The following is a 27,710-nucleotide window of genomic DNA, read 5'->3' on the forward strand; positions in this document are numbered from 1 at the left end:
AGTGCTGACCCCGTTTTCATTTTGACTGGGAAGACCCGTACATGACGACTCCCTCCCTTGGGCCAGATGGGGCCAACTAACCTTGAGACAAGTTTCATTTTGGTGCAAACCCCCACTTGCTGCGACTTTCCAAGGCTGCAGAATCCCAACGCCCGGGGACCCCTGACCATCATCGAGTGCATTGTCTATGGAAGTGCGAATCCGGCCAAAACTTTGTGGGCATCCAGAGGACCTACAGGAGCAGGACATCTTCATCCAGAGTCCCCTCAGGACCGAGGGATCAAGTAACTTCTAACTAGAGCTGTTTGTTCTTCTTTGGCGCTGAGAAAAAGGCACCAAAACCACAAAAGGCATCTGAATCAAGGAGAATACATTGCTGCAGAGCCCCTCTCTCTCTCTCTCTCGAGTGCATCCCAGCAGTGCACATAAAGTCACACATGCTTCTGTTTATGAAACACCTCCCGACCTCTGGCTGTGGATAAATTACACATGCATGGTCCCATGCTCCTCTTGGTGGTATGGCTGAGAAAATCAACTTGGCAGTGGGAAAAATTGCATCACTGCTGTCAAAAACTTCTTGAGGTGACAGAGCAAACGTGAGCATGACATGTACCGCACATGTCCTCCAAAATGCACGACTTCATCAACAGTACCGACAGAGGCCACCATGTACAAAGGAGAACCATGGCACCGAAACCCCACCCATAGACTGTGCCCCAAAAAGCCTCCACTCCTTCCAACTGAAAGTTAGCAGCAAAGCCTCTTTCCACAGCATTCCTGTGCAGATCTTGAACAAAGGTATTACCCACGATGAGGACTCTGCGTCTCTCCATCTCTACCAACCTCACTGCATCGACTTTTGGGGAATGATATCACTGCCCCTTCCTATCAACCACACCCTCAACACCTGATTGGGTAAATCCCACAGTTCCATTTTCATGCCCACCATTCTTAAAAGGACAGGCTGTGGCATGTGCGCGTTTCCTGCTATTGTAAGTGCCACGCCCCAGTAAAGCAGCGACAGTCCTTTTTCCTTTTCCACTCCAGCTATGCATGCAAGCCGCTAGGCCCTCACCACAGAGAACACACCATAGCACACGCTATATTTAAATGCTCATGTCATTTGCACTGCACTCCCCATCTGCAATTGAGCCTGCCAGCTTTCACCCTGGGCACATATTTGCATGCATGGCTGCATAACGTTGCGTTGGGTGTGCTGAACGGTATGTAGAAGGCTGTGTACATTAGCAATAGTTTACATGTGTGCTGCTGAGCACGTCCTTTCATGCTGCAATATCTTACAGCACTTCCTAAAGCAAGGGTCTTATAAGAGCTTAACCATAGCAAACACAAATGGTGACATGTGGCTCCCTATTGTGCAACAGGGGGAATGATGTGCACAGTAGGCTAATGTACGTATAGCAGCTCACTTCTGCCGCTCTACCAAGTCTACGATGTCCTCCACAACCATTGCGTAAAAGTCACCAACCTCCCATGCATGCCGAGTGACCAGTGCATGGCTGCATTATATTGTGGTGGCTGTGATGATGGCCTAGGCTGTTGGGTGCATGGCCTAAGGCCTATGACCTTCGGCCATGCACCCAACAATCTAGGCCTTGCCCACACCCACCACAACATCACAAAGCCATGCAGGCGAACGTGTAGGCATGTGCCACAATTCAGAAAGGCAACATAGGCACCAGCACTTCTACCCAACCTCTGCACCCTAAAGCAGGGATGCAAGCACACAGGTTCCACTTACGGTAATGCACAAACATACCACAGTGTTTGCCACCACTACCCACTTCCATTCAGAAAGTTTTGTGATAATGCCAACCAAACAACACAATCTTCACAACATTGGTTCTGCTCCCCACACTCTACTACGTGCATACAAGAAATACTGCATAGTGCACTGAAACACTTACTAATCTGCGCTATGCAGGCTACCCAGGCACATATGAGAACCAGTTTAACCGTAACTTCGTCTATATGTACACTATTCCAATAGTGCACCCAGTGGACACACTGCATGACTGCTCACTGCAGCATCTCCACCCATACACCGATAACTGTACGATGTACTAACAATCACCACACCCATGCAACCAACAATGTCTGCAAGGCAGCCAAATCACACACACAAAGGAACAATGTGGCACCTACCTGCACCCAGTGAACATATCTTTTCAACCAGTGCACATATTTTTGTGTACAAGGGCTCCAGCCATGCATCGAAGGGGCTACAGACTTACGACACGCAACATACCATAGTACACGCTATGTTTAATGGTTCATGTCATGTGGAATGCACTCCTCTTCTGCAATTCTGTCTGCCACCACTCATCCCAGAAAGAGATTGCTGCTGGAGCTGTCATGCCACAACGAAAGCTGCCTGCAATCACCACACAAGGTTGTTGACTGCTGAGGTAACCGCAAATTGACGTAGTATGCATGGAGACCGCTGGCACACCACCATCTTCTTCTAATGAGTTATATCACATGAAGCACTTCTCACTCCCACTCCCTTTCCATCCCTTCTTCCCACCACCAGATGCCATAAACTGTTTTTTCCAGGCCCTTTCACTGACGCATTGTCCTCGGATACAATATGCCAGCGTTATCGACAACTTTTGTCGCACAACACGTCACTGCACACTGCAATGCAATCAAAATTTTGGCCGCGCGGCGAACAGGGAAATGGGACGCCATAGCGGAGGCAGATATGACTACATTTAGTTGCCACACTGTTATATACAAGAGGCCCAGGCATGAACACAATGCCTTAGGGGCTTGGCACACACACCACAACACCATACTCCGATACATCATGGCAGCGTTTCCCAAAAAGCTATGATGCGCAGCACGCTTCTATCCAGCCAACCGCCGGCCGCGTCCAAAGTGCGTCGACAGCACGGCATACTGCAAGCCATTGAGCCATCCGTCTGCGGAGCGAACAGGGAAATGGGTCCGGGGAGCCAGATACCACTAATTCTTTGAGACGTACATTTCAGTTCTTTGCAACAAAAGTACTGGTCGGATTTCCACCAAACACACAAAAGCACGCTTTCTGACCCAAGGCCCCGCTTCTGCTGCAAATTTGGTGAAAATCCATCCAGCCTTTCGGCCTGTAGCCATGCACAAAGTTTTTCCCCTTTCAGCCTATGTAAAAAGAAAACTAAATTGGGGCCCCCCTCTAACTTTGCCCTTCCCCCCTGCACAAAACCTCACCAAACTTGCCGACAAAATTCAGAGCGGGCCATATACTTTTTTTTTGCAAACTTTGGTGAGGATTTGGTGAGGGGATCGAAGTTGTAAGCCGCCGAAAAAATGGTCTTCCTATGGGTTTATCAACTTAACCATAACTGCACGCCCGCTACCACGGGCCGTGCAATCTAAAATCCAGTACTAGAATATGCTGGGATGGCTGTATAGTGGAAGAAAAATGAAATGTTCATGTGCAATATTAAATGGGTGTTCTTGGCAAAAGCCCTTCTTGCGTTGGAATATGCTGTAGACTTTGAGATGTTTTCTGCCACATCTGTCCTCAAAATATTAATTATTCACAGTTCCTTGTTTGACACAGAAGAAAACTGGTTTTTCTTAAATCAAACGATGCACACAAGAGAAACACGTGTGACCTGTTAGTAATTATGGTTTACTCATTGGATGCTGCTATGTGCGTTTGAATGATTCATCCTCTTTTCAGAGTTTTATATACCCTCTGTCCTTCACTGTTATTTGGGGTTCATGTCGCTCAGCAGAAAGAATGGCTTTGTGGAATGGACATTTTATAGATGGCACTGGATATGTTGAGCAGTCTTAATATAATGGACCAATCAGGGTAACTGTTCTTTGCTCAAGAAAACTGTACATCGGCGCTCTCTGCACCAATGGGACGTGAGCAAGGTGTTGGTTGTCCTGCATTGTCAATAGACAGCTGTCCTCTGCAGCTCAGTGCATCATGCATCTTCACAGTGCCATATGCAAGCCTTTACACTGGACCGTTCCAGGGTTGCTTGGGGGAACAGTGGTCCTAGAAAAGATCTACAGCAGATGTGACCCGTTTTACTACGAATTACCATTTTTAACATGTTAAACAAGCTGTGACTATTCAACTCTTGTTTTGTATAGAAGAATGTGAAATAATGTAAATCATTGTGTTCATCCTATCACTTAAAGCAGAAACTAGGTGAGTACTGAAAATAAAATGTTGCTCTGATGTTCGCCTGCTCCATTATACATTAATACCTATAACTATAAATTAGGTAAAACCGCAGTTTTTCACAGTCTTATACTGTATAGGTGATTTACTGTGTGGTTCCTTCGCTTTAGTCCCTGAATATAGTCACATTTGCTATGGTTTCAAAGTGGTATGTTGAACATTGCAAACTTTCATATTATGTTTCAAGAATTTTCTGAAATCACCATGATGAACTTCATCAACCTGATGGTCGTTTTCTTTTATCGCTTTACAATATTATGAGAAAAATATAGGTGACCTTTCACTCTTGAAATGCTTTTACCTCCCAAATAATGTTATCTCTCCAAGGTAGACGGTTTATGGTTGACTGGCTTTTATCAGTCTCTGATAAATGAACATCTTTGAACAATGTTATTAAAAATGTCATATTGCATAAATGTCGCAGAGCCGAAACAACTGATTAGCTAGTTACTTAATTATAAAGTTCTCTTACCATTGAGAGATTCTTTTTGCACTACATTGCCCACATTTGAAAGAAAATAAACTGGATTTCATAAGAGACGTTTTCCCATAAATAATGTCTTGGTCTGTTTTATAATTTCGGGGCAACAAAGGTGTGAAATGAAAATAAATGATAAAATATTGACATTTTTTTAACCATAATTGCTTTTACTATCATTACTAATTTTCCATGGATGAAAGATTTGTGGAAGCTTTTTATATGCCATTTTGACAAGCATATATTAACACCATCACCTCTTTTGAAGTCTGGTTATTTTCAATAGTAATCTTACAACTGTGTTCATAAATATATTTTCTGTTAAAAAATATATTCTGGTTTAGCAGAGATGTCCATTTGGTATTGCAGGTAGTTGCTACCCATGCCCCGAGACTGTGGATGTGAAATGCAATTGCGGTAAAACTGCACTCGCTGTGCCTTGTGGTCGAGAACGTACTACAAAACCTCCCAAATGTAAAGAGTTTTGCAGGTTAGTGAAGACAGTTGACAATATAATGAAACTTTAAGAATGAATAATCTCTCCATGGTACCAGTATTGCAGATGTGTGTTTTATTATTTTGTGATCTGTACAGCTGTCATTTTCTTGACTTATGTTATTATTTTCTTACCAAGCACTCATTCACCCGAAGGTCTTGTAACCCTAATATAACTTGGAGAGATGGGCCAAGGCTCGATCCACCTTCTGAAATGAACGGTTAAAGATGCAGATTTCATGTCCACTGGTAGACGTTTCCAAATTGTGGTGCCCAACTGAAACAGCCCGATCACCAAGCCTTTTCTTTTTGAAGTAAGTGGTGGATGGGAGCTTGAAAGAGCCTGAGTGAAAAGGGTGACATAGCAAAAACAAAGAGGTGATGGCTGGAAGGTTTAGAATTAATCTTAACCACTGGCAATGCTCTGGGCAACCCTCCAGACCACCGTTCTTTGCCTGCCAAGCCATTACAGAAGGGAAAGACCATATGCAAATCAGGCTTGGCCCCACCCCAAAAAGGGCAGTCCAGCCCGAACTGCTAGGCCACATCCCCTCTGCACGAGACCACAAGCATCCCCAAACATGTTTCGCCCTTGTTGGGGCTCATCAGTGAGGAGTAGCTTGGGTCTCTAGGCCCAGCAGGCACGGGACCCTCGTCTGGGCATACCCGTCCCACTTGGGGTGACATAGCAAAAACAAAGAGGTGATGGCTGGAAGGTTTAGAATTAATCTTAACCACTGGCAATGCTCTGGGCAACCCTCCAGACCACCGTTCTTCGCCTGCCAAGCCATTACAGAAGGGAAAGACCATATGCAAATCAGGCTTGGCCCCACCCCAAAAGGGGCAGTCCAGCCCGAACTGCTAGGCCACATCCCCTCTGCACGAGACCACAAGCATCCCCAAACATGTTTCGCCCTTGTTGGGGCTCATCAGTGAGGAGTAGCTTGGGTCTCTAGGCCCAGCAGGCACGGGACCCACGTCTGGGCATACCCGTCCCACTTGGGGTGACATAGCAAAAACAAAGAGGTGATGGCTGGAAGGTTTAGAATTAATCTTAACCACTGGCAATGCTCTGGGCAACCCTCCAGACCACCGTTCTTCGCCTGCCAAGCCATTACAGAAGGGAAAGACCATATGCAAATCAGGCTTGGCCCCACCCCAAAAGGGGCAGTCCAGCCCGAACTGCTAGGCCACATCCCCTCTGCACGAGACCACAAGCATCCCCAAACATGTTTCGCCCTTGTTGGGGCTCATCAGTGAGGAGTAGCTTGGGTCTCTAGGCCCAGCAGGCACGGGACCCACGTCTGGGCATACCCGTCCCACTTGGGGTGACATAGCAAAAACAAAGAGGTGATGGCTGGAAGGTTTAGAATTAACCTTAACCACTGGCAATGCTCTGGGCAACCCTCCAGACCACCGTTCTTCGCCTGCCAAGCCATTACAGAAGGGAAAGACCATATGCAAATCAGGCTTGGCCCCACCCCAAAAGGGGCAGTCCAGCCCGAACTGCTAGGCCACATCCCCTCTGCACGAGACCACAAGCATCCCCAAACATGTTTCGCCCTTGTTGGGGCTCATCAGTGAGGAGTAGCTTGGGTCTCTAGGCCCAGCAGGCACGGGACCCACGTCTGGGCATACCCGTCCCACTTGGGGTGACATAGCAAAAACAAAGAGGTGATGGCTGGAAGGTTTAGAATTAACCTTAACCACTGGCAATGCTCTGGGCAACCCTCCAGACCACCGTTCTTCGCCTGCCAAGCCATTACAGAAGGGAAAGACCATATGCAAATCAGGCTTGGCCCCACCCCAAAAGGGGCAGTCCAGCCCGAACTGCTAGGCCACATCCCCTCTGCACGAGACCACAAGCATCCCCAAACATGTTTCGCCCTTGTTGGGGCTCATCAGTGAGGAGTAGCTTGGGTCTCTAGGCCCAGCAGGCACGGGACCCACGTCTGGGCATACCCGTCCCACTTGGGGTGACATAGCAAAAACAAAGAGGTGATGGCTGGAAGGTTTAGAATTAATCTTAACCACTGGCAATGCTCTGGGCAACCCTCCAGACCACCGTTCTTCGCCTGCCAAGCCATTACAGAAGGGAAAGACCATATGCAAATCAGGCTTGGCCCCACCCCAAAAGGGGCAGTCCAGCCCGAACTGCTAGGCCACATCCCCTCTGCACGAGACCACAAGCATCCCCAAACATGTTTCGCCCTTGTTGGGGCTCATCAGTGAGGAGTAGCTTGGGTCTCTAGGCCCAGCAGGCACGGGACCCACGTCTGGGCATACCCGTCCCACTTGGGGTGACATATCAAAAACAAAGAGGTGATGGCTGGAAGGTTTAGAATTAATCTTAACCACTGGCAATGCTCTGGGCAACCCTCCAGACCACCGTTCTTCGCCTGCCAAGCCATTACAGAAGGGAAAGACCATATGCAAATCAGGCTTGGCCCCACCCCAAAAGGGGCAGTCCAGCCCGAACTGCTAGGCCACATCCCCTCTGCACGAGACCACAAGCATCCCCAAACATGTTTCGCCCTTGTTGGGGCTCATCAGTGAGGAGTAGCTTGGGTCTCTAGGCCCAGCAGGCACGGGACCCACGTCTGGGCATACCCGTCCCACTTGGGGTGACATAGCAAAAACAAAGAGGTGTGGCTGGAAGGTTTAGAATTAATCTTAACCACTGGCAATGCTCTGGGCAACCCTCCAGACCACCGTTCTTCGCCTGCCAAGCCATTACAGAAGGGAAAGACCATATGCAAATCAGGCTTGGCCCCACCCCAAAAGGGGCAGTCCAGCCCGAACTGCTAGGCCACATCCCCTCTGCACGAGACCACAAGCATCCCCAAACATGTTTCGCCCTTGTTGGGGCTCATCAGTGAGGAGTAGCTTGGGTCTCTAGGCCCAGCAGGCACGGGACCCACGTCTGGGCATACCCGTCCCACTTGGGGTGACATAGCAAAAACAAAGAGGTGATGGCTGGAAGGTTTAGAATTAATCTTAACCACTGGCAATGCTCTGGGCAACCCTCCAGACCACCGTTCTTCGCCTGCCAAGCCATTACAGAAGGGAAAGACCATATGCAAATCAGGCTTGGCCCCACCCCAAAAGGGGCAGTCCAGCCCGAACTGCTAGGCCACATCCCCTCTGCACGAGACCACAAGCATCCCCAAACATGTTTCGCCCTTGTTGGGGCTCATCAGTGAGGAGTAGCTTGGGTCTCTAGGCCCAGCAGGCACGGGACCCACGTCTGGGCATACCCGTCCCACTTGGGGTGACATAGCAAAAACAAAGAGGTGATGGCTGGAAGGTTTAGAATTAATCTTAACCACTGGCAATGCTCTGGGCAACCCTCCAGACCACCGTTCTTCGCCTGCCAAGCCATTACAGAAGGGAAAGACCATATGCAAATCAGGCTTGGCCCCACCCCAAAAGGGGCAGTCCAGCCCGAACTGCTAGGCCACATCCCATCTGCACGAGACAACAAGCATCCCCAAACATGTTTCGCCCTTGTTGGGGCTCATCAGTGAGGAGTAGCTTGGGTCTCTAGGCCCAGCAGGCACGGGACCCACGTCTGGGCATACCCGTCCCACTTGGGGTGACATAGCAAAAACAAAGAGGTGATGGCTGGAAGGTTTAGAATTAATCTTAACCACTGGCAATGCTCTGGGCAACCCTCCAGACCACCGTTCTTCGCCTGCCAAGCCATTACAGAAGGGAAAGACCATATGCAAATCAGGCTTGGCCCCACCCCAAAAGGGGCAGTCCAGCCCGAACTGCTAGGCCACATCCCCTCTGCACGAGACCACAAGCATCCTCAAACATGTTTCGCCCTTGTTGGGGCTCATCAGTGAGGAGTAGCTTGGGTCTCTAGGCCCAGTAGGCACGGGACCCACGTCTGGGCATACCCGTCCCACTTGGGGTGACATAGCAAAAACAAAGAGGTGATGGCTGGAAGGTTTAGAATTAATCTTAACCACTGGCAATGCTCTGGGCAACCCTCCAGACCACCGTTCTTCGCCTGCCAAGCCATTACAGAAGGGAAAGACCATATGCAAATCAGGCTTGGCCCCACCCCAAAAGGGGCAGTCCAGCCCGAACTGCTAGGCCACATCCCCTCTGCACGAGACCACAAGCATCCCCAAACATGTTTCGCCCTTGTTGGGGCTCATCAGTGAGGAGTAGCTTGGGTCTCTAGGCCCAGCAGGCACGGGACCCACGTAAGGGTGAGCACAATACTATTTTTGTTCAGGCCATCACTGAGAAATTGTAGATCTCTTGATAGAAGATGTGGGCAATACATTGAGTCTTAAAACGGTTCCTCTGAGAGTGACACTGTGTGCCAATTAGGGTGATCCAGTATGGTAGCAATAGCTTTAGATCTTTGCCACTTAGTGGCACCCAATCCCAATGTCGAAAGTGACCACTTCATCTGTGACCCCTGACCCCCCACTCACCCCTGTAACGTGACCTTCAGTAGAACTAAATAGGCCCACTCAATTTAGGAACTCTAGGAGTGGTTCCCAACTGAATTGAGTAAAGGGGTCGAGCCTCCATAGATGTTTTCCACTCCACCACCATAGGTTACATGGATGCAAAGTCCTGACCCTACCTCTTCCTTGTCTGGTTGTAATTGGTGGAGGTCTAGCCAAGAATCCCACCATGGGCTACCCCTGGTATGTTGGGATTGGGAGAGGTCCTTGAAACTCTGGTACTTACCTTAGTTTTTGCATCCTTGGAACATTTTACCAAACGTTTGGTTTTTCCAAAACTTGTTTGTCTATTCCAAAAGCCTCTTGACTCTCTAAAGAGATCTCCTTGTTACTAGTGACTATTAAGAGCATTAGGCCAACTCACTGCTGGGACAAACTCCCAGGTATTCCATAAGGCCACTAGGAGTTTGTGGACTCTCGGAAGGCCCCAACACCTTCCACAGGAAAATTGGAGGACTCCGTCAACGGAAAGTTCAAAATGCGGTTTATTACAAACTAAACCAACCGGGGTCAGCACAGGGACTGAAGAAATCCGTGGGCATCTCAACTTCGCCTGGCTCGCAGGCCAGTTTTGTACCCTAATTACGTCAGAGTGACGTTACAACCTGGGCCCTTCTCCAGAAAACCTATCGGACCACTGGATTGAGTACTGAGTAATATACCACCTATAGTGGACACTATACATGTTAGTCTACTGGCCCTCACATGTCAGGTGGATGGCCTGGTCCATCCCCAAGTCACTATCTATAACAATGTTGCTGTGTGAGGGTCTTGCCATTGGTTCTTGCCCTTTGCTACCCACCCCTAGGATACTGAACTGTGGTTGGCTAGAGTTGATGTCCCCAGGCCTGGGACCTGCATAGGTTCTCAGCTCTTGGTGCACCTTTTCAGGGTAATAAGAATGACTGTGTCTGCATTGTAATTTTTGTGTACCAAGTCATTCTATGAGAGTGCTTGATCGCTCTGTGTAACACTTGTCTCACACTGTAACATCTTTGTTGTGGTCTTCTGTCTGGTAGCGTGGGATCGTCTCACTTTCCCAGCGCCGGTCGCTGTCCATTGTCTGCGTCGGCCTGGTCACGTGTTCAGAGACCCTGATTTGGAGCTGTGGAGCTCGGAATTATGACGAATTATTCGCATTTACTGCCTCTGGTGCTAATGTCGTCCAGGGAATGGAATGTCATCCGTATCTTGTGTGGGTCCTGTCGCACACGTTTTTCTCTTTGTACAGCCTGAATTCAGCTCAGCTCGGCTCTTGCTGAGAGGACTGGCCTGCTGTAATTTTCCTAAACCATTATAATGAAGTTTCTAAGATGTTCGTGCTATACTACATTCTACATAGGTTAGTCACACTTGGTTCTGTCAGGTCTCATAGGTGCTCCTGCAGTTCCATAAGGTTATTCGCATGTAATCAGCTGCAAGCTTTGCTCGGGTTCTCTTGCTTCTTGCTTTTTCTGCATTGCTGCGTTTGACTGCTTTGCTGCGTTATTATTTTGTAATAATAAAATAATAAAAACAATGACAATATGTAGATGTGTCTGTTCTCTAACTATAGAACTGTTTTCTTGTGTTCTTCATGTATTTGGATGTGTGTTTTTGTCCCAGAGTGCGGATGGCACGTGTGCTTCATGTCTACCGCTGCGAGGTGGTGGTGGTGTCTCTAACGACTTCAGCACCTGGCCTGTACTGCACCTGGTCTGTAGGGCTGGCTGAGGGAGTACCTCTCGATATACTTGTCAACCATCGGTCCATTGGGAATTTGTCCGAAATAGAATGGGTGATTGCGATGTTTCCTGGTCTTCTTCTGTGTCATGTATTTCATAGGAGGGGGAAGAGGGTGCAGGCTTCCCAATCCCTCTTTATCACTTTAGCAGAGAACGGCTATTCAGTGTTAGGAGCTTTATAGTTACATGGCCAGGTAATTGTGTTCCATCTACTGTTTCTTTACTTGCCTCAATTTATAACTGTTCTTAACCTTCAGACTTTTTTTACTTACTTTACCACATACGGTTTGGCTTAGATCCTTAGTCTTAACTATTTTAAAATGAAAAGTTTGCCTTTCATTAGTGAGAATAGTGTGGTAGTAATACTTACCTATGGGTTTTATTGCAAATCGGAACTTCACTGCCAGCAGCCATCTTGGATTGGTGACATCACTTCCAGCAGCCATCTTGGATTGGCAACATCACTTCCTGTGACCATTTTAGATCAACCCCATCTCCAGCTGACTGCCACAGGAGGCTCCTCTGAGAACACCAATCAGGAAGAAATTGCCTCATCCCAGCAACAGCAAGACTTCTAGTAGAGAAGATAACACACTAAGAGCTTTGGAGTGGATTAATAAAGACTGGGGCTGAAGGACAGACTGCTACAGAGAACACTGGAGCTAGCAAAGGGGGCGAGCAGCCAAAGAGACAGACTGCCACAGTCGGGTGCGCCCCCTTTCCTTGATCGCTTCTGTCCCGTGTTACCCTTGTTCCCAACCCATGTGGTTCCATCGCACTCTTCCATTGCATTGCACTCCCTCGCCGCTTCCATCCTTGTCTTCGCGCCTCCACGCCCTCTGCCTGTGTTGTTCCCTTCGCAATCCTTGATTGCATGCTCTCACTCCCCCTCCATCCTTGGCTACCCTGGTGCCCCTGCATCCTCTGCCCGCGTTGTTCCCTCGCATTCCTTGATCGCTTGTGCTCCGTGCCCCTTCCATCTTTGGCTGCGCTCGCACCTGCGCATCTTCTGTCCGCGTGGTTCACTCACAATCCACGCTCACGTGTGCTCCGTGCTCCTTTCATCCTTGGCTGCGCTCACACCTACGAATCCTCTGCGTGTCTCTACTCCCCCTGCGGGCTCTTATCCTCACCCCTTTGTTACTACCCTGTGCTCTGCGGCTTTTTATTCTAGGCCCCTCTTCGCTTGACTGCTCTATTCTTGAGTCTGCTATCTTTGACAGCTGTATACTTGTACAGTCTACTTCTGGATGTTTTTCACTCTCCTCCTTAAGGTTCCCTCGATCATTGTTCTGTTTCTTAGCTCTCGCTCTGCCTGGTCGTTTCCTACATCGTACTGCTGCCACCCCTGTTGTGTTACTTTTTCTTTTCTTGCTCTGTTAACTGGTTTGTTACTCACAGCTACATGACTGCTCTTCTTTTTTGTCTCATCAAGCCCATCATGAATTGAAGTTAATTTGTTCTTGTCTTGTTCTTGTCTAGTCTGCTTCCACACCCCTCTTGTGCCCACCCCTAGTGTCTCCTCCCCTCACCTTTGTTTCCCCACCCCTCACTCCCTCGCCCCTCTGCATCCTCTATGGTGCTCTCTGTCTCTCCTATCTTCTCTAACTGCTTCTCTATTGACTATCGTGTCCTTCTTACTAAGTCACTTAGGAAGAAGTTCAAACGGGATATCCTGGTCTCCAACCCAGGCCTCCCTATCATTGATACCTGCACCAGCGCTTCCTCCAGACAAACACTCACCAACATCCTCTTTGTCGTATCTTCGCCAGACTTATGGACTCCACTCTCTGTGCTCTCTCCTTTTTCCTCCTCTCCCATTGATGGCACCCGGTGGGAGGCCCTCCTGGCCCCCTTCCACTCCTCTAAGACCATTATTAATGTTTACCTAAATGGCACCATCTTGATCCAAAACCCTCAGACCAACCTCCTCCTTTTTGATAGACGCTTCCCGCGCCTCATCAACTTCCTTTCTTCTCCTACTGTCCCTACTTTTCCTTCTCCGGCTCCTCTGCCTCCACCCTCTGCCACCTCTTTGGCTTCCTCTACTTTGTCTCTGGCTGCCCTGTTGCCTCCCACCTCCGGCAGCTCTCTGGCATCTTCATCCTCCTCCTTGGCTACCTTGCCCACTCCTCCTTCCTCCTCTGCAAACCCTCAGGCTCCTTCTACACCTCTGAATGGGGTACCTCTGACCTGTACCCCTCCACGGAAGTCTTTTAAGAGTGGCAACCTTCTCCACATTGCCACTCTCCACTCTCGCTCTTGATGTTCTCGGTCTGACCGAGATGGGGTTCACGGACAGATCTGTCACGAGTTTTGGCACTCTCCTCCCTGATGGCTAAAAGATCCTCTCCGCGCCCAGATCCAACCATTCCGGTGGAAGTGTAGTCTTCATATTCCCGGAGTGGATGCCTGCCTCTGTCATTCCTATGCAGGTCTACTCCTCCTTTGAATGCCTGGTCTGCAGGCTCGCTCTATCTCCTGGCCTCTCTCTTACTGTGGCTACTATCTACCGGCCGCCTGGCCAGGTAACCTCCTTCCTCTCAGAGTGGGCGGACCTCTCCTCCTTCCTCCTTGCCTCTACCATTCAAGTCCTCCTCCTCGGAGACCTCCACATCCACCTGGATGCTACCTGTCCCCCTTCTGGACTCTTTCGCAACCTCTGCGATCTTTTGGATGTTCTGATCGCCTCAGACCTCCCCCTCTCTAACCATCTCACCACTCCTCTCTCCTGGAGTGACCACTTTCTCCTCTTCTCTCATCTATCGCTCTCTGCTCCTCAGGCCGAGCCAACTCCAGCACTGCCACCCACCTTCTCGGTCATCCGACCCATGAAGCGAGTGTCAGTTGAGGCTTTCGCCACCGCTTTCTCTTCCCCCTCTTGCACCTCTGGCTGACTCACATCCTGACACAGCCTTTCCAACCTCCATTCTTCTATCTCTGACACTCTTCATGTACTTGCCTCTATCATGAGGATCCGCTTGAAGCCCAAAGCCAAGTGCAAGTCTTGGTACGACTCCTACCTCGTCACCCTTAAGCGCAAGTGTAGGGTGGCTGAGAGGAAATGGCAGGCTTAATGTGCACCCTCTGACAAACTGACCTGCCGCCTGTTCCAAAGGCAGTACTGACTGTGTCCACACTAATAAGAGAGCTCACATCCAAGCCTGCGTCTCTGCGGCATCTAACTACTCGGCCAAACTCTTTAAAATCTGCACGGAGCGAGCCAATCCTGCTGCAGCTCCTCTGCACAAACTTGGCTTCACATTTCATCTCTAAAACCCAGGACATCCTGTCCACCCTCTCTTCCTCCCCTCCTTCGTCCTCTACTTTTTTCTCTCCTTCTGCTCTTTCTGTGGCTACCTCTCTTCCTTTACTTTGTTCACCCCGGACAATGTTTCTAGACAAGCACGATCTATGAAAGTCTTGTCAAAACAGGTTCTTCCCTGTTCATCCAAAACAATTAATGACTATATTGACACCCTCGCTCCAGCCTTGGCCGACTTCTGCAACCACTCTTTTGCCACTGGATCCCCACCCCCCCACCTCCCGAAGCACTCCCTTGTGCACCCTCTTCTTAAGAAACCCTCAGCTTACCCCTCTTGTCCGGCTATGTATCGCCCGATCCATTGTTCCTTTTCTGGGCAAACCCTTGGAAACGCTGGCCATCTCCCAGCTTAACCTTCACACTGAATCTGTTGGTTGTCTCCATCATCCTCCAGCTGGCTTCAGAGTGGCCAGGATCACGGAAACCGCTCTCCTGAACATCTGTGAAGACCTGCTTTCAAACTTTGACACTTACCCACCTTCTGTCTTCATCCTCCTCGATCTCTCTTCTGCTTTTGATACTGCCAACCATGCCATCCTGCCCAACCGGCTCTGTGACATCCTTGGTATTACTGATCAGGCCCTGGTCTGGGTGACCTCCTTTCTCTCTGACCAACCCTCCCAGGTGAAACTTGGGTCCTTCCTCTCCTACATCTCTCTCTTCCTGTGGTGTTCCCCAGGGATCTAATCTTTCTCCTTGGCTGTTCAAACAATACCTGGCACCTCTCGCCCACCGCATAGCTGCTCTCTGCTCCAACTTTCAGTGCTATGCGGATGTCATTCAGCTCGCTTTCAGGCTCCCCTGAGCCGCCTCTTCTCCCTCTATCATCCCGATTGTCTTTCCACAATCCAGGAGGGCTGTGCCACCAATGATCTCTGCCTTAATGCCAGTAAGACAGAGATCCTCCTCGGCGCCTCACCAGCACCTTCCTTTCCTCCCACTCTCTGACCGCCCACTCTGGGCCCTCTTCCTGTTCTTAACTGTGAGGCTAAGAACCTTGGGGTCATCTTCGACTCCACACTCTCCTTATCGCCTCACATCTCTGACGGCTCTAAGAAGTCAAACTACCAGCTTCACATTCTCAGAGGTATTCTTCCTTTCCTCACTTTCCCCCAGAAGTTCACTGTCTCCAGAGCTCTGGTTCTCTCTAGGCTGGACTACTGCAGCAGCCTCTTTCTAAATCTACCTGCCTCTACACTTCGTCCTCTGCAACTCATCCAGAACAGGACTGCAAGACTTGTCCTTGGCCTCAAGCCCAGGGATTGTATCTATACAGCGCTGAGATCTGTTCATTGGTTCCCAATGGCGGCAAGGATCAAGTTCAAGACCTTCTGCATTGTCCACAAGGCTTTCAGGGGCCTGGAACCGCAATACCTCCAACTCTCTTTACCGAAATATATTCCTTCTCAGGCTCTACGCTCCTCCAACTCCTTCAGGATAAGTCGCTTCTCCAAGCAACAAGTTGCGGGCAGATCTCTTTCTTCGTCTGGTGCCTCTCTCTGGAACCGCCTCCCAGGCTCTCTGAAACTTGAGCAGACCCATCTCCGGTTGCAGAAGCACCCCAAGACCTTCCTCTTGCCTTCTGCCTTCCTCTCCCCTGCTGATCTCCTGTCTGATACACTGACTGGTCACCTGGCATCCCTCTGAATTCGGGCCCAGTTCCCTGTCTGTATAGCTGCAAACCCGCACTGCCTCTTGGCATTCCCTGCACTTGTGGTCTGTATCTACAGACCCCTCTCCTGCACTTATTAGACACTGGTTGTCTACACTTGTAACACCAGCACTTTCCACCCCGTTGGCTGCACTACTTGTTGTTTCCTGATTCCTTTTCCTGCACTTCTCCCCTCCCCTCTCCCTTGCACTTTTGCGATCTGAATGTCAGTAGACCTAGTAGATCGTTGTTTTTGTCCTCCCTCGGGTTCCCCTCCGTTGCCTTGTCGCGCCTTGAAACACTTGTGTATAGGCGCGCTAAAATGCCATATCACATAAAACACATGGGCCAGCAGAGGAGACATAGGCAAGGAATAAAATGAGGGTGGGAAACGCCAAGATACAGGAGGAGGAAGCCAGGAAGCATGAACAAATACAAGGCAGTGAGGAACAGGACAAGACTAGGTAAAGGGAACAAACTACGGAGTGTGCCTGCAATCCAAAAGCTTTGCAACAGAGGGTTCATCCGTCAAACTGCCAGATAACTTTCTGGATCTGCGTGAAGCATGATGACGTCAGTGCAGCCACTAGACAGTCAAAGCCGCTTCTGAAGTGCATATCGAGCACCGAAAGGACCTCTATACCTTGGATGCATGACAGTCTCCATAATGATGAGCACAATGGCAAGGGATGTGAAGCTGAAGTCTTTACTTACATTCAAAAAGTCAGTTTAAAAACAGAGCAAAAGGAATCAGAACTCTAGAGGAAAGGTGGCAAAAAGATAAATCTTTTCTAACATGGTGCAATTCCTGCAGTGGTTTCTACTTGGACCCCCATCTTATGCCAGTAGGAAAACCTGCATTCCATAGGAAAGTCCCGACATTCAATAGAGCCAAAGCCAGCGGCAACAGCTTCGAAGTGCTTGCCCCAAAAGCATGGCCCACCCTCCCACTTAGCCTGAGAAAGGAAGACTTGCTCACGGCATTCCGAAAGGCGCTAAAAACTAAGCTTTTCATCTAGACTGTACCGGATTGTGCCTAATACTGTTCCTCTGTAACCATAGAACACTACACCTGTTGTAACTTTGTATCTGTAACTTTGTATCTGAACCTGTAAGTCTGTCTGCGAAGTATCTGTCTCAAGCTGTAGCTAAGTGAATATACTGTAACAGCGCCACGTTGCCTCTGGGCTGCTGGGCGCTTTATAAATCCAAATAAATAAATGCATTTCCTTTTCTTGGTCGCAAGATAACCTGCAAGGGGAACTTCACTTGCCAGCTGCAGGAGGAAAGGTCTCAGACTGTGGGACAACAACCTCCTATGGTCTCCAGATGTGGATGCTACGGGTTCATTATAAAGTAACCCACTTTCCCAATAGATCCTATGTTTCCTAGGAGGATCGCCCTCCAACTGGGAACTGGCCTGTATCCGTAGGGCTTACAATGATGGACATTCCCTCTGACCTTGACTGAGTTCTTCTTTAGAGGGTCCTTCTTTTACAAGTAAACTCTGTAGTTCAGGATGATCATGGTGATTGAGAACCTTGGGAAACACCTCCTCCTTGTCCAGTTCCAGTGCTGGGACAGGTTTCACAACAGCAGTTGGTCGGAATTTATGGGGAGACGTTTACTTCCTCTTGTTAGGAACCTTTGACTCCTTAGCCTTGGGTTTCCCCTTTTAACTTTGGCTTCCCATATAGGCTTTGCTAAACTAGCCTTCTTTGTTTGAGACCATGTCCATGGTTGTTCTGCTGTTTCACCCACAAGACCTAATTCTTTGAGAACATTCCCCAGCAGAACTCTACTCAGTACTTGCGCCTGGACTCTTGCAGGAATCCAAACCACTTCTCCATTTACTGCTTGTAACGCTCACCTGGTATCCACGGGGACGTCACTCAGCCTGTTCTGACCTCTTACAACCTTGAACCCTTCCCTGGAGTCTGCTCGACTGGAGACTGGGCCTGAAACACAGGATTGGTAGAGTTTAACTCCCTATTGTCTCTGTGTGCTTGAACCACTTCTTCCCCGGGGTCCAACCCTTCCCTTTGATCCACAGCTCACCTTGTTTTCTTGGTAAGTGTGCTCTGTCCTGCTTTCAGCACAGGGGCGCGTTGATTGATGCAGGCTCGTTGCTGCCTAGTTACTTCACTGGCAAGAGTCCAACAGGTAAGTATAATGAGTCTTTTGAACAGTTCTCTAACTTCGTTCCTTTCCTTCCTAAGATGATGGCCGGCGTCCAGGGATGGCGACGTACTGCTGAGATGAGTAGCGCTGAAGGTGAGTGAGAGCGCCATGTGACCCTTTCGTATTTGTATTGAACGGAGTTCTTTTTCTGTGTCTTTTAGGTGCCGCAACGTTTTCAGCGTGGATGGCGGTTATGAAGAAGAAATGCGGTGAGTAAGCGCGGTGTATGCGGCGCCTCTAGATGTTTCCACGCTAACCTGGAGTCTCTTTTCCCTCTTGCAGATGGATGAGAAGTACCGGAGACAAGTTTTCCCAGAGCGTCTGGGATTCAGGTAAGCGTTTGAAGCTCGTACAGTCTTTAAAAATAAGCAAAGATTTGCTGAATGCTTACTAATGCCTTTTTTCTGTTCTTTTCCCTTTTCCTTAGGAAGTGGCGTGCCGGGATGGGAATGACACCGTCGAAGATGCCCGCAGAACAGAAGAAGCGGTGAATGATGGGCAGAAGCGCTGCAAGGTAAGGCTGTTCCTAACGGTGTTCTTGTTCTTGCAGGAGCTGAGCGCAGAAGAAAGATGCAGGCCTACTGGAGACCGATCCGAACACAGTGAGTGTCACGCTGCAGGTGCAGAAAACACAAAGCATGTTTCTCAGCCTGGGCGTGGCTTAAATAGTCTCTGGGTATCCCAGGTGTCTCTGGGCTGAACCACACCCAAAAGACTAGACTGCACATGCAGTTCTGGGAACTGAAATATGTGGGGGCATCCATCTTGTCCCCATCAATGCACTACAGGTCCAATCCCCAATGTTATCCTATGGGAGTAAGTGAGTCTGGTGCCACAAGCGCCAAGTCTGACTCCAAGTGGGTCTTTGGAGGGATGGAGAGGCCCTTGAGGGCCATGTAGGTGATCGTGGCCTGGCTCCAGCCTGACATCTTGGAGGGCTAGGGACATGAGGGGCAGGAATCATGACACTGCTAGAGTAACAGACATCACTGGCAACCTTTGAGAGGGACCATTAGCTAACCTGGTGAGCCTCAGGTGCACTCGGGCAGTGCTATCTGTGCTGTCTACCAGTACACTGTCCTTGAAGTAGCACTTAGTATTGCCAGGGATAGTGGCATTCTCCACAGCTTATTGCTCCTCCCCAAGGGACACTAGAGTTACTTCTGCTCCATTGTCTCTGAGCAAAGAACCAAAAGTGAAGTCTGCCCCTGTAAGTATACGTCCCTCATAAAGGAAGGACAGGTTCACAGGGTGAACCCCAAGGTCTTACCATTAAATCCGAGGTCCCTTTCACATTCCCACTAGCTCCACAGGCATCACAAGATCCTTAGGACGTGTGCGTGCAGGAAGGCTTCCTGTAGCCAGACTCTTGTTTAGGATAGTTAGTCCCCCTAGCTTTGACTTGTTCTCCATGTGACTTAGCCCCCTTTAATATTTTGTGGGCACTATTGGAACTAGGTTTTTCAGTAGACCTACCCTTTTTCTCTTTGTACTTCTTCCCTTCCTCTGGATTACTAGAAGCACCCTTGTCCTTATGGGAAACCCTGTGGGAAACCTACAGGTCTGCAGCAATAGCCAACTACTTAGGATCAAACTCCTCAGATGCAGCTAAATGGTGTTTGAGGTCAGGGGAGCATGAAGCAAAAATATCAAGTTGTCTGTGTTGAGCAACGAGAACGGGAGCAAGAATCTTCAACTTCTCAGTTGCCTCTGGGAATACTCCGCTGGGGCATCCCAGAAAGTCTTCACTCCTAAAGGGGTCAAAATAAAAGCTTGTGTTCAGGTTGGAGGTGCCTGCAGGCCTCCAGCTCCCACAGAGCTCACAGAGTGACTTCATGCTCTAGTGCTTGGCCAGGATCACCCTTGTTATTATTATTCCTAAGTGGTCTATGGAGCTTTAATAGCTTAATTGTAGCTGCAAATGCACTACTGGTTTAATCAGTATTTTTCTCTTTGCAACTGTTGCGGTGAAGTCCTATTAAAAGAAAAAGGTAACAGTTTTGGTTTGGGTATAAGTATAAGATGAGCACTTGCAAGGCACTGCTACCCGGTAATCCCACCGCTTTCCTGACGTTGCCCTCATATGGCCAGGTAGTAGCTTTATGGCATTGCCTGGAAAATGTCTGCACCATGCTAACCTAACAGCCCAAACTGCTGACTTTGCCAATGCATGTTTGTTTTCATTGCAGAAGGCAAATTAGAATTTTCTGCGGGGGTGGGGGACTGAGTTGGTGTTGATAATAGCTACGAGCTTTGATCAGGACCAATATTTGATGTGATGTTTGTTTCTAATGGATTCCATCCTGCCACAGATTCTTAATCTATGATTTCCCAGCGTAGCTGTTCTCCGGAATCTTTTCTGCCACCAGGGGGCGCAGCACAATTCAGCATCTGCTCCGTCCGAAGACTCTACATGCTCCGGGCCAGTATATATAGCTGCGCAGCGCCGCGTGACCTCAGTTCCTTTTTTACGCACGCTTAGTTCACTAATCGGTAACGCGTTTGTCGAGCGTCTTCTTTCTGAAAATGCCATGTCGAATCCGTCGAAGGCCTCCGGTTTGTAGTCGTGTGCGAATCCGGCCGGGAGATGTCAATCTCAGATCATCACCTAATATGCTTGTAATGCTTGGGCGAGGACCACGACACCCAAGATTGCGGGGGGTGTCAGTCCATGCATCCAAAGGCCCTTCGGGTACGGGTGGTGACGATCTTCACGTTCATCCACAAGACAAAGGGTGAGGTTCCGCGGTCTTGGTCGCACAGTGAGGATCGATGCTCTGAAGATCGGGTGGTTCCATGTGTGGAGAAGTAGAAGCAGCAGCAGCAGCTGAAGAGGTCACGCTCTCCGAGTGAGACTCCTCATCGCCACTGTTCCTCCTCCACTGTTCTAAGGGTTTCCCCGAGCGGCCAGCACAGGTGCCTTTTCCAACACAGCGGAGGAATGTGAGAGTTTCAGCCTGAAGATTCTTGACATCTTCTCCAAGGTGCTGAGCAGCTCCAGCCTCTGGTACATGTGGCGCAGGAAGCGGCACCGTCAGTTTCAGCGCTGAAAGGTCCCACTGTGTCTTCCGTAACCGGCAGGATACCCTCAGAAGACTTCTGCACGCCTACGGTCTCGGGCCTGGTCCAGAAGAGGAGCAAAGTCTCTCAGCACCACCAGACCATGCCCATCTGTTAGTCTGGCCGCAGAACCAGCAACAGCTTTGGTGTTGGTGCCGATCAGCGTCGTGGACTCTGCAGCTCCGCAGGAATACGCCTCACTCCCCAGGCACCCCTTTATGTCGAAGATGTATGACATCTACGATGAGGGAGGTGACCATGTCCCTTTTGGGATTGTACCCATGGGTTCTAGGGAGACTATAGACTTCCCAGAGAAATTTTATGTGGGAGACGAGAATGTGCTGGACCTGGCAGAGGACCTGCAAGTGGCCAGCGGCCTAGACGCTTCCACTAAGTTAGACATCTTACCAGCTCCCACCCCTGTGTAAGCCACAGGCTGCCTTCCAGCACCTGATGGCTAAGGTAGCCTATACTCTGGAGCTGTCTGCTCCATCCAAGTCCAGAGTTCAATGTGAGCTCTGTGACATTCTGGACGATGCCTCAAAGAAGGAAACGCCACTGCCCTTTAATGTGGTGGTGGATGCCCCAGTATTGGAAGTGTGGGAAACCCTGCATCTGTTTCGGCAATGAACGGGGAGCCTGGGGGGGGGGAGGAGGAGTACCGTCCTGCTTCATCAGACCCAGTTTTCCTTTCCGCCCATGCTTCACCTGAAAGTGTCGGGCCACGATAGAAAGCCTGAAAACCTCTACCTTTCCGTTTCTTCCACCAGACAGGAAAAGCAAGACGTTTGATGCATGGGGCAAGACTGTGTTCGTCTGGTAGTCTTGCACTGCTGGCCATGAGCACTGCTTGCGCCATGGCGAAATTCTCCTTCGGCCTCTGGTCGTCGATAGCCAATACAGCTAAGTACTTCCCAGGGGGAGAGATGAGGGATGGGGTTCTCTCCTTGGTCTCGGATGGCAAGGAGGCGGCACGGCAGAAGCTGCAATCTGTCTGGACACGACAGACACCATGGGCAGGGCCATGGCCACAAGCACGGTGGCCAGATGTCATTCTTGGCTGGGGATGTCAGGGTTTGCAGCCTACGTGCAGAGGAGGCTGTTAGACATGCCTTTGGATGGACAGAACCTTTTTGGAGCCAGGCCTTATGGTGCACTCCAGAAGGTCCAGTCGTCTGTGGCGACTGCTAAGTGTTTAGGGCTTGCAGTCCAGCAGCCTTCCACGCAGTCCTCTTCTCTGGGCAGGGTTTTTTGCTCCTTTCCCTCCTTTGCCCAGAGGTGCCAACCTGCCCTGGGAAGAGGCCAAGGCACACGGTTCCCAAGAGGTAGAGGAAGGGGTACCTCAGCGGGGAGGTGTTGCAACATCTGCTGTCCCCTCTGCTCCCCAAGGAGCCAAACCTCATTGACACTCTTCTTGACTCGTCACTGGTGGGAGGAAGGCTTTCCTTCTGCAGCAGAAAATGGTCTGGGACCACAATCGATGCTTGGGCCTTAAAGGTCATCTATCAAGGTTATTACCTCCTGTTTCTCCAGTGCCCACCGGACCACGGATCCCTAGCCACCCCCTTGTCTCCCGATCCAATCCTCCTAGAGGAGGTCCGTCAGCTTCTGTCAAAGCGTGATCCTACTGGTTCTGTGCTCAGAACGAGGAAGGGGGTGGTACTCGCAGAGGTTTTCTCTTTTAGTAACTTTCCCTCCATATTCTATGGACCCCCCCCCCCAAAATGTTTGGCTTTTGTTTTTACTGCATTTTTAACAGTGAAGTGAAGCCTTAAGCTTCACTCTACTGGCCTTTTGCTCACTTGTTTATGGGGAAACTGACTAGTCCTTCAGACTGTCGGTACTGGGAAACTTTCTTTCCCTTAGTCTTTTGATTTTGTTATCTGTTTTGTTAACTTTTTCATGATGCACACAGCACCTTACAGTTCAGTGCAATGGGGATACTTTTGTATTACCCTAGACTACTCACAAAGTGATTTTCGGTTACTTGCAGATGTGCCCAAGGACGAACTGGTGGCAGCAGTTACTATTTCATGCTTTTTACTATCCTTTTATTTAGTCTTTTTGTGTTTACCGCGTTTGGCTACTAACAGTGGCTAGTGTCCTAACGTGGCTGTGCCACAATGTTTTTCGTTTGTTCCTTGGCCATCTTGTCTTTTTGCCATCTTCCTGCCTCGCCAGGGCAGGAATTTCCTTTTATGGTCATGCACTTGCCTGGGAAAGCTTTGCTTTTCAAGGGCTAGTGCATGCCACGTTTATGGGGTCCCCGGGAGTGTGTTGGGATTGTCTGGTCCCAATCCACATACTGGTACCACCATGCCTAGAGTGCATGCATGAGTCAGGCCCACAGTTCTGCCCGATTGGACCGCTGCTGGTGTGCATGCATGGGGCAGATCTTTTCATTGGAGGGCAAAGTGTGATCACTCACCTGACTTTGGATAAGAGGTGTCCTGCAGCCATTCCAGCAGATCTGAAGAGGAGCCAAGTATCCTGTGTAGCCGTGCAGAAGGAAGCTCAGTGGAAGCATCCTGAAGAGGCGTATCGACCAACTCTTGCTGCAGTGCCTGGTGGAGCCCTGCCTTGCTACTGATCTAAGAAGACCCTCATTGGTGCTTGGCTCCCTGGACCAGTGGGAACAACCATCTCTACATCTTCTCGTGGCCTTGCAAGTGAAGTCTTCGGAAGTATCCCTGGGCCATCCAGTGGGCTGGCCAACTCCGGTTTGGGCTACCACAGAAGAAGTGTTGTCATTTGACGTTTCGGCTTGAAACTCTAGGCGTCTTTAGCTTGTCCAGCAAGTAGCCTTCCAGCAAAATGTCCGCTCCCTACCATCAACAGGTCCTGAGGCTTTCCTGAGGTTTTCTTCGACTGCGACGTCTGTGCAGCCTGCTCTCGCCGTGCATCAGTGACAGTCCCTGAAAGCGGCTTCCTGCATCTGGTAGAGTGCCTAGAGGAGGCCTGCATCAGTGATTGCCTCATTCATCCACAGGAACAGGTTGCACCAGCTCCTGGAGCTGACTGGAACTTCTCTTGCGCCCGCAGCTCCTGGGCATCTGCGACTGGATCCAAAGTCTGGAAAACGTTCCTCAGGCCACCCTCCACCGGACCACCAAGTCTGAGGAGAAATCAGAGTGCGGGCGGTAAGTTATAACAATTCTTACTGTGGAGAATATGACTGGATTCCCCCCCAGGAACCTGGTCTGGGACCCTCATCATGTGGCCATGGGGAACACAGGCGCTCTCTGATCCCGACACTGGGGGTTGTGTACTGCCGTAGGATCGCATGGGGGGGGGGGGGAATCCGGCCAGGAAGACTCGGAGGAACCCCTGTTTAACTTTCCCTATAACCCCACTCTTCTGATGGCCTTTTGCCATTTAAAAAAAGTAGGAAAAACTAATTTCTCTGAACTGTACTATGTACTACATGTCCCTGAGTCCTTCTGGGACTGTGACGAAGAGGAGGCTTGAAGAGGCATGTAGGAGTCAAGGTCAGGAAAGCAGGCCTTATAGCTTTTGCCAAGGTCAGACAATTAGTCTTAAGGACCTGTACCTGAAGCCAATTAACCCACCTGGGGGGCATTAAAGGTTGCAGCAGGAAGGAGCAGTAGAAAGAAGCTGGAGGAGGAGCTGGAAGGTTGGCAGAGGTATCAGTAGAAGAAACAGAGCACGGGATGGCAGTTCATTAGGAAGTGTTTCCACAGTAGTGACGCCAGTGCAGAGGAAGAGCAGATTTCACCTGCAGTCTCCGAGTTGGTCCTGTGCTCATGAACCATGTTCAGCTGTGGCATCATTGGAAGAAACTGGAAAAAAACGGCAGTCTTTCCCAAGGCCTGTGTGCAGAAGCAAGCCGAAGGAAACTGGAGAAACGAAGACTCTCCATTAATGAGGCCGTATTGGAGACACCTGTGTTGCAGAGGGGTGTGGGTATCAAGAGTGCCTGTAGCAGCAGAGGAAATTAAGTCGGGAAGTAGAAGCAGCCCGCAGACTCTGTGATTGTGGAGCTGGTGAAGGAAGCTCTGCATTGCAAATCATTCGGCATACCTTGCTGGTAACTGTAGCCACCATTAATTCTACTTGCATGCAATTAAGAGCGAGTAAATGTTGTTCCCATAAGTGGGAAGTCGTTTTACAAAGGAATTGTCTCATGTGCTTATCAAAGCTAAAGTACCCACATGAAGACAGCTTCTCTTTTTCCCATTGTTAGCTGTATTTAAGAGGAGAGCGTTGCTGGTAACTCTTATGAAGTAGAAGCTGAATTTCCTGCAATGTTACACGCCCACTTAACATCATAAGTGGTTGTGAATATGAAACTGTGTTTCCCAATTTCTTTTGAAGCATAACTCTGACCGAAAAGAGAGAACACACATCTTTAAAATGGTAGTTCATTCTCCAAACAAAATTTTGTGTGCCTAATTTCATTTGCATGGAGTAACATACTGACTACTTAATGTAGCAGTCGTAGAAGTAGCTGAAGTTAAATGAGGAACAAGTATTAACCCAAGCCAGTAGAGCAAACCCTGTTCAAGAGAAACCAGCTCAATTACGAACTGAAAACCATTGTTTTAAAGATGCTGATGTTTCTGTAAACCCAGAGTGCTCTGATACAAGGTTGACAAGGTTATCCAAGGCTGGTAGAGTGACGATACAGCTTTCGGGTGACTACTGGAGACAAGGAGGTGTATATGAAGCTGGGGAAGGGAGCTGGGTAACTCAAGCAAATATGTAGATATGACACTGATTAAGTTGAGAGGAAGCAGTCTGGGAGCTAAATACAGATTTGGTGGCAGCTGCAAGACGGAAAGGAAAGGCAAAGAGGCTGCCCTTTCTTGTCATACAAGAAAGAAGAGTGCCTTGCCAACTTGTAGAAGTCATAGTCTTGTTGAAGTTGCCTAAAATACAAAGTCGCAGTAGCAGCAGAACTGTGGTTGTCAATACTTTTGTTAGAACATTATTAGTTGAACGTAGCAGAAGCCAACTGTGGGACAAGAAAGCCTGCTCTCACAGTAACAGTGGCAGAAGGGAATTGCTAGAGAGAAAGCAAACCCTAAGTAGAAGCATCCTGACGAACTTTATTCAAAGACGCTGCAGAAGATACAAGAAGAAGAGTTGTTGCTCAGCAGAAGTGATACTTTTGTATTAAACTTTACCCATTCTTTCCTGGAAGGAGGTTATCCAGGAATACCATTGGTGCTGTTATTTTCTTTGTGGAACTTGGAAAGGGGATATTTTCGTTAAGCGTAGAAGGAACTGTTACCAGTGGATTTTTGTTTGTGTGTACTTTTGTTTCTTTGGAACTTTTCAAGACTTTATTCAAGGCTTTCTTTTCCTTGGAGAAAATTGACTTTGGGACATTCCTGGGAGAGCACGATCTGCCCAGGACAAGTAGAAGTCATCCAAGAAACTGGTCATTTGGTAATCCTTTATTTATGTTTATATGTTACTTTGAATGTTTCTGTTTAGTGTGAGGGTTAGTTTTGTGCATGCTAGGAGGGTTTTTCCTTAGATCCTAGAATAGGTAGGGAATCCCCTGGTAGAATAGGTTTAGTTAGGGTTTATTTTCTATTTCTTTGTAAAAACTAATATATCAAATGTTTAGAAAACAGAACATAGTCATGAGTCTCACACTACTGATACCCCTTTGAAAGGTTTGCAGAACTTTTGCACTGTTTTTCAACTCTTGGCTTTGGTAAAATCTTTTGCCAAAAGCTCTACAAATCTAGAAAAGGTTTTACTCACCAAGGTCTTCATCCGTCTTTTGGACCCATTTTTATATCCTCAGGATACCTTCCCTAAATTTCTCCCAACTCATAAAACTCTTTGGAAACTTTGAACCTTTGGGCACAAGGCCCCATTCAAATTAGCATTGGACTTTATATGTTGGAGTTGTAATCCCTGCGGACTGTCAGTACTAAATAGTATTACTTCCCTTCCTTTTCAGGTATTGTGGGGCGTGGCGGGATGAATTGATTATTCTGCACTAACCAACTGTGATTGCAAATGTTTCATAGTATTTAGTATTGGGTGATATTATTACCTGCTATTAGTCATTTTTCATAGTCTGTTTTCTGGGCGTATAATAAA

General features: G+C 48.9%; 1 protein-coding gene across 3 annotated transcripts in view; it reads left to right on the forward strand.

Moving 5' to 3' along the window:
• The window catches only part of NFXL1 (nuclear transcription factor, X-box binding like 1), a 1,058,117-nt gene that overhangs the window by 514,980 nt on the left and 515,427 nt on the right, over nt 1-27,710 (forward strand). For all 3 annotated transcript variants that reach the window (XR_011282282.1, XM_069631709.1, XM_069631710.1), the window contains exon 13: nt 5,073-5,193. Coding sequence is in view for 2 of the 3 variants with exons in the window: in XM_069631709.1 (XP_069487810.1) it covers nt 5,073-5,193 (121 nt within the window). In the remaining variant the exon portion in view is untranslated. The remainder of the gene's footprint in view (nt 1-5,072; nt 5,194-27,710) is intronic.

This window comes from Ambystoma mexicanum, chromosome 6q (genome assembly GCF_040938575.1).
Source record: "Ambystoma mexicanum isolate Mex_15411 chromosome 6q, UKY_AmexF1_1, whole genome shotgun sequence".
In the NCBI taxonomy this organism is placed as follows: domain Eukaryota; kingdom Metazoa; phylum Chordata; class Amphibia; order Caudata; family Ambystomatidae; genus Ambystoma; species Ambystoma mexicanum.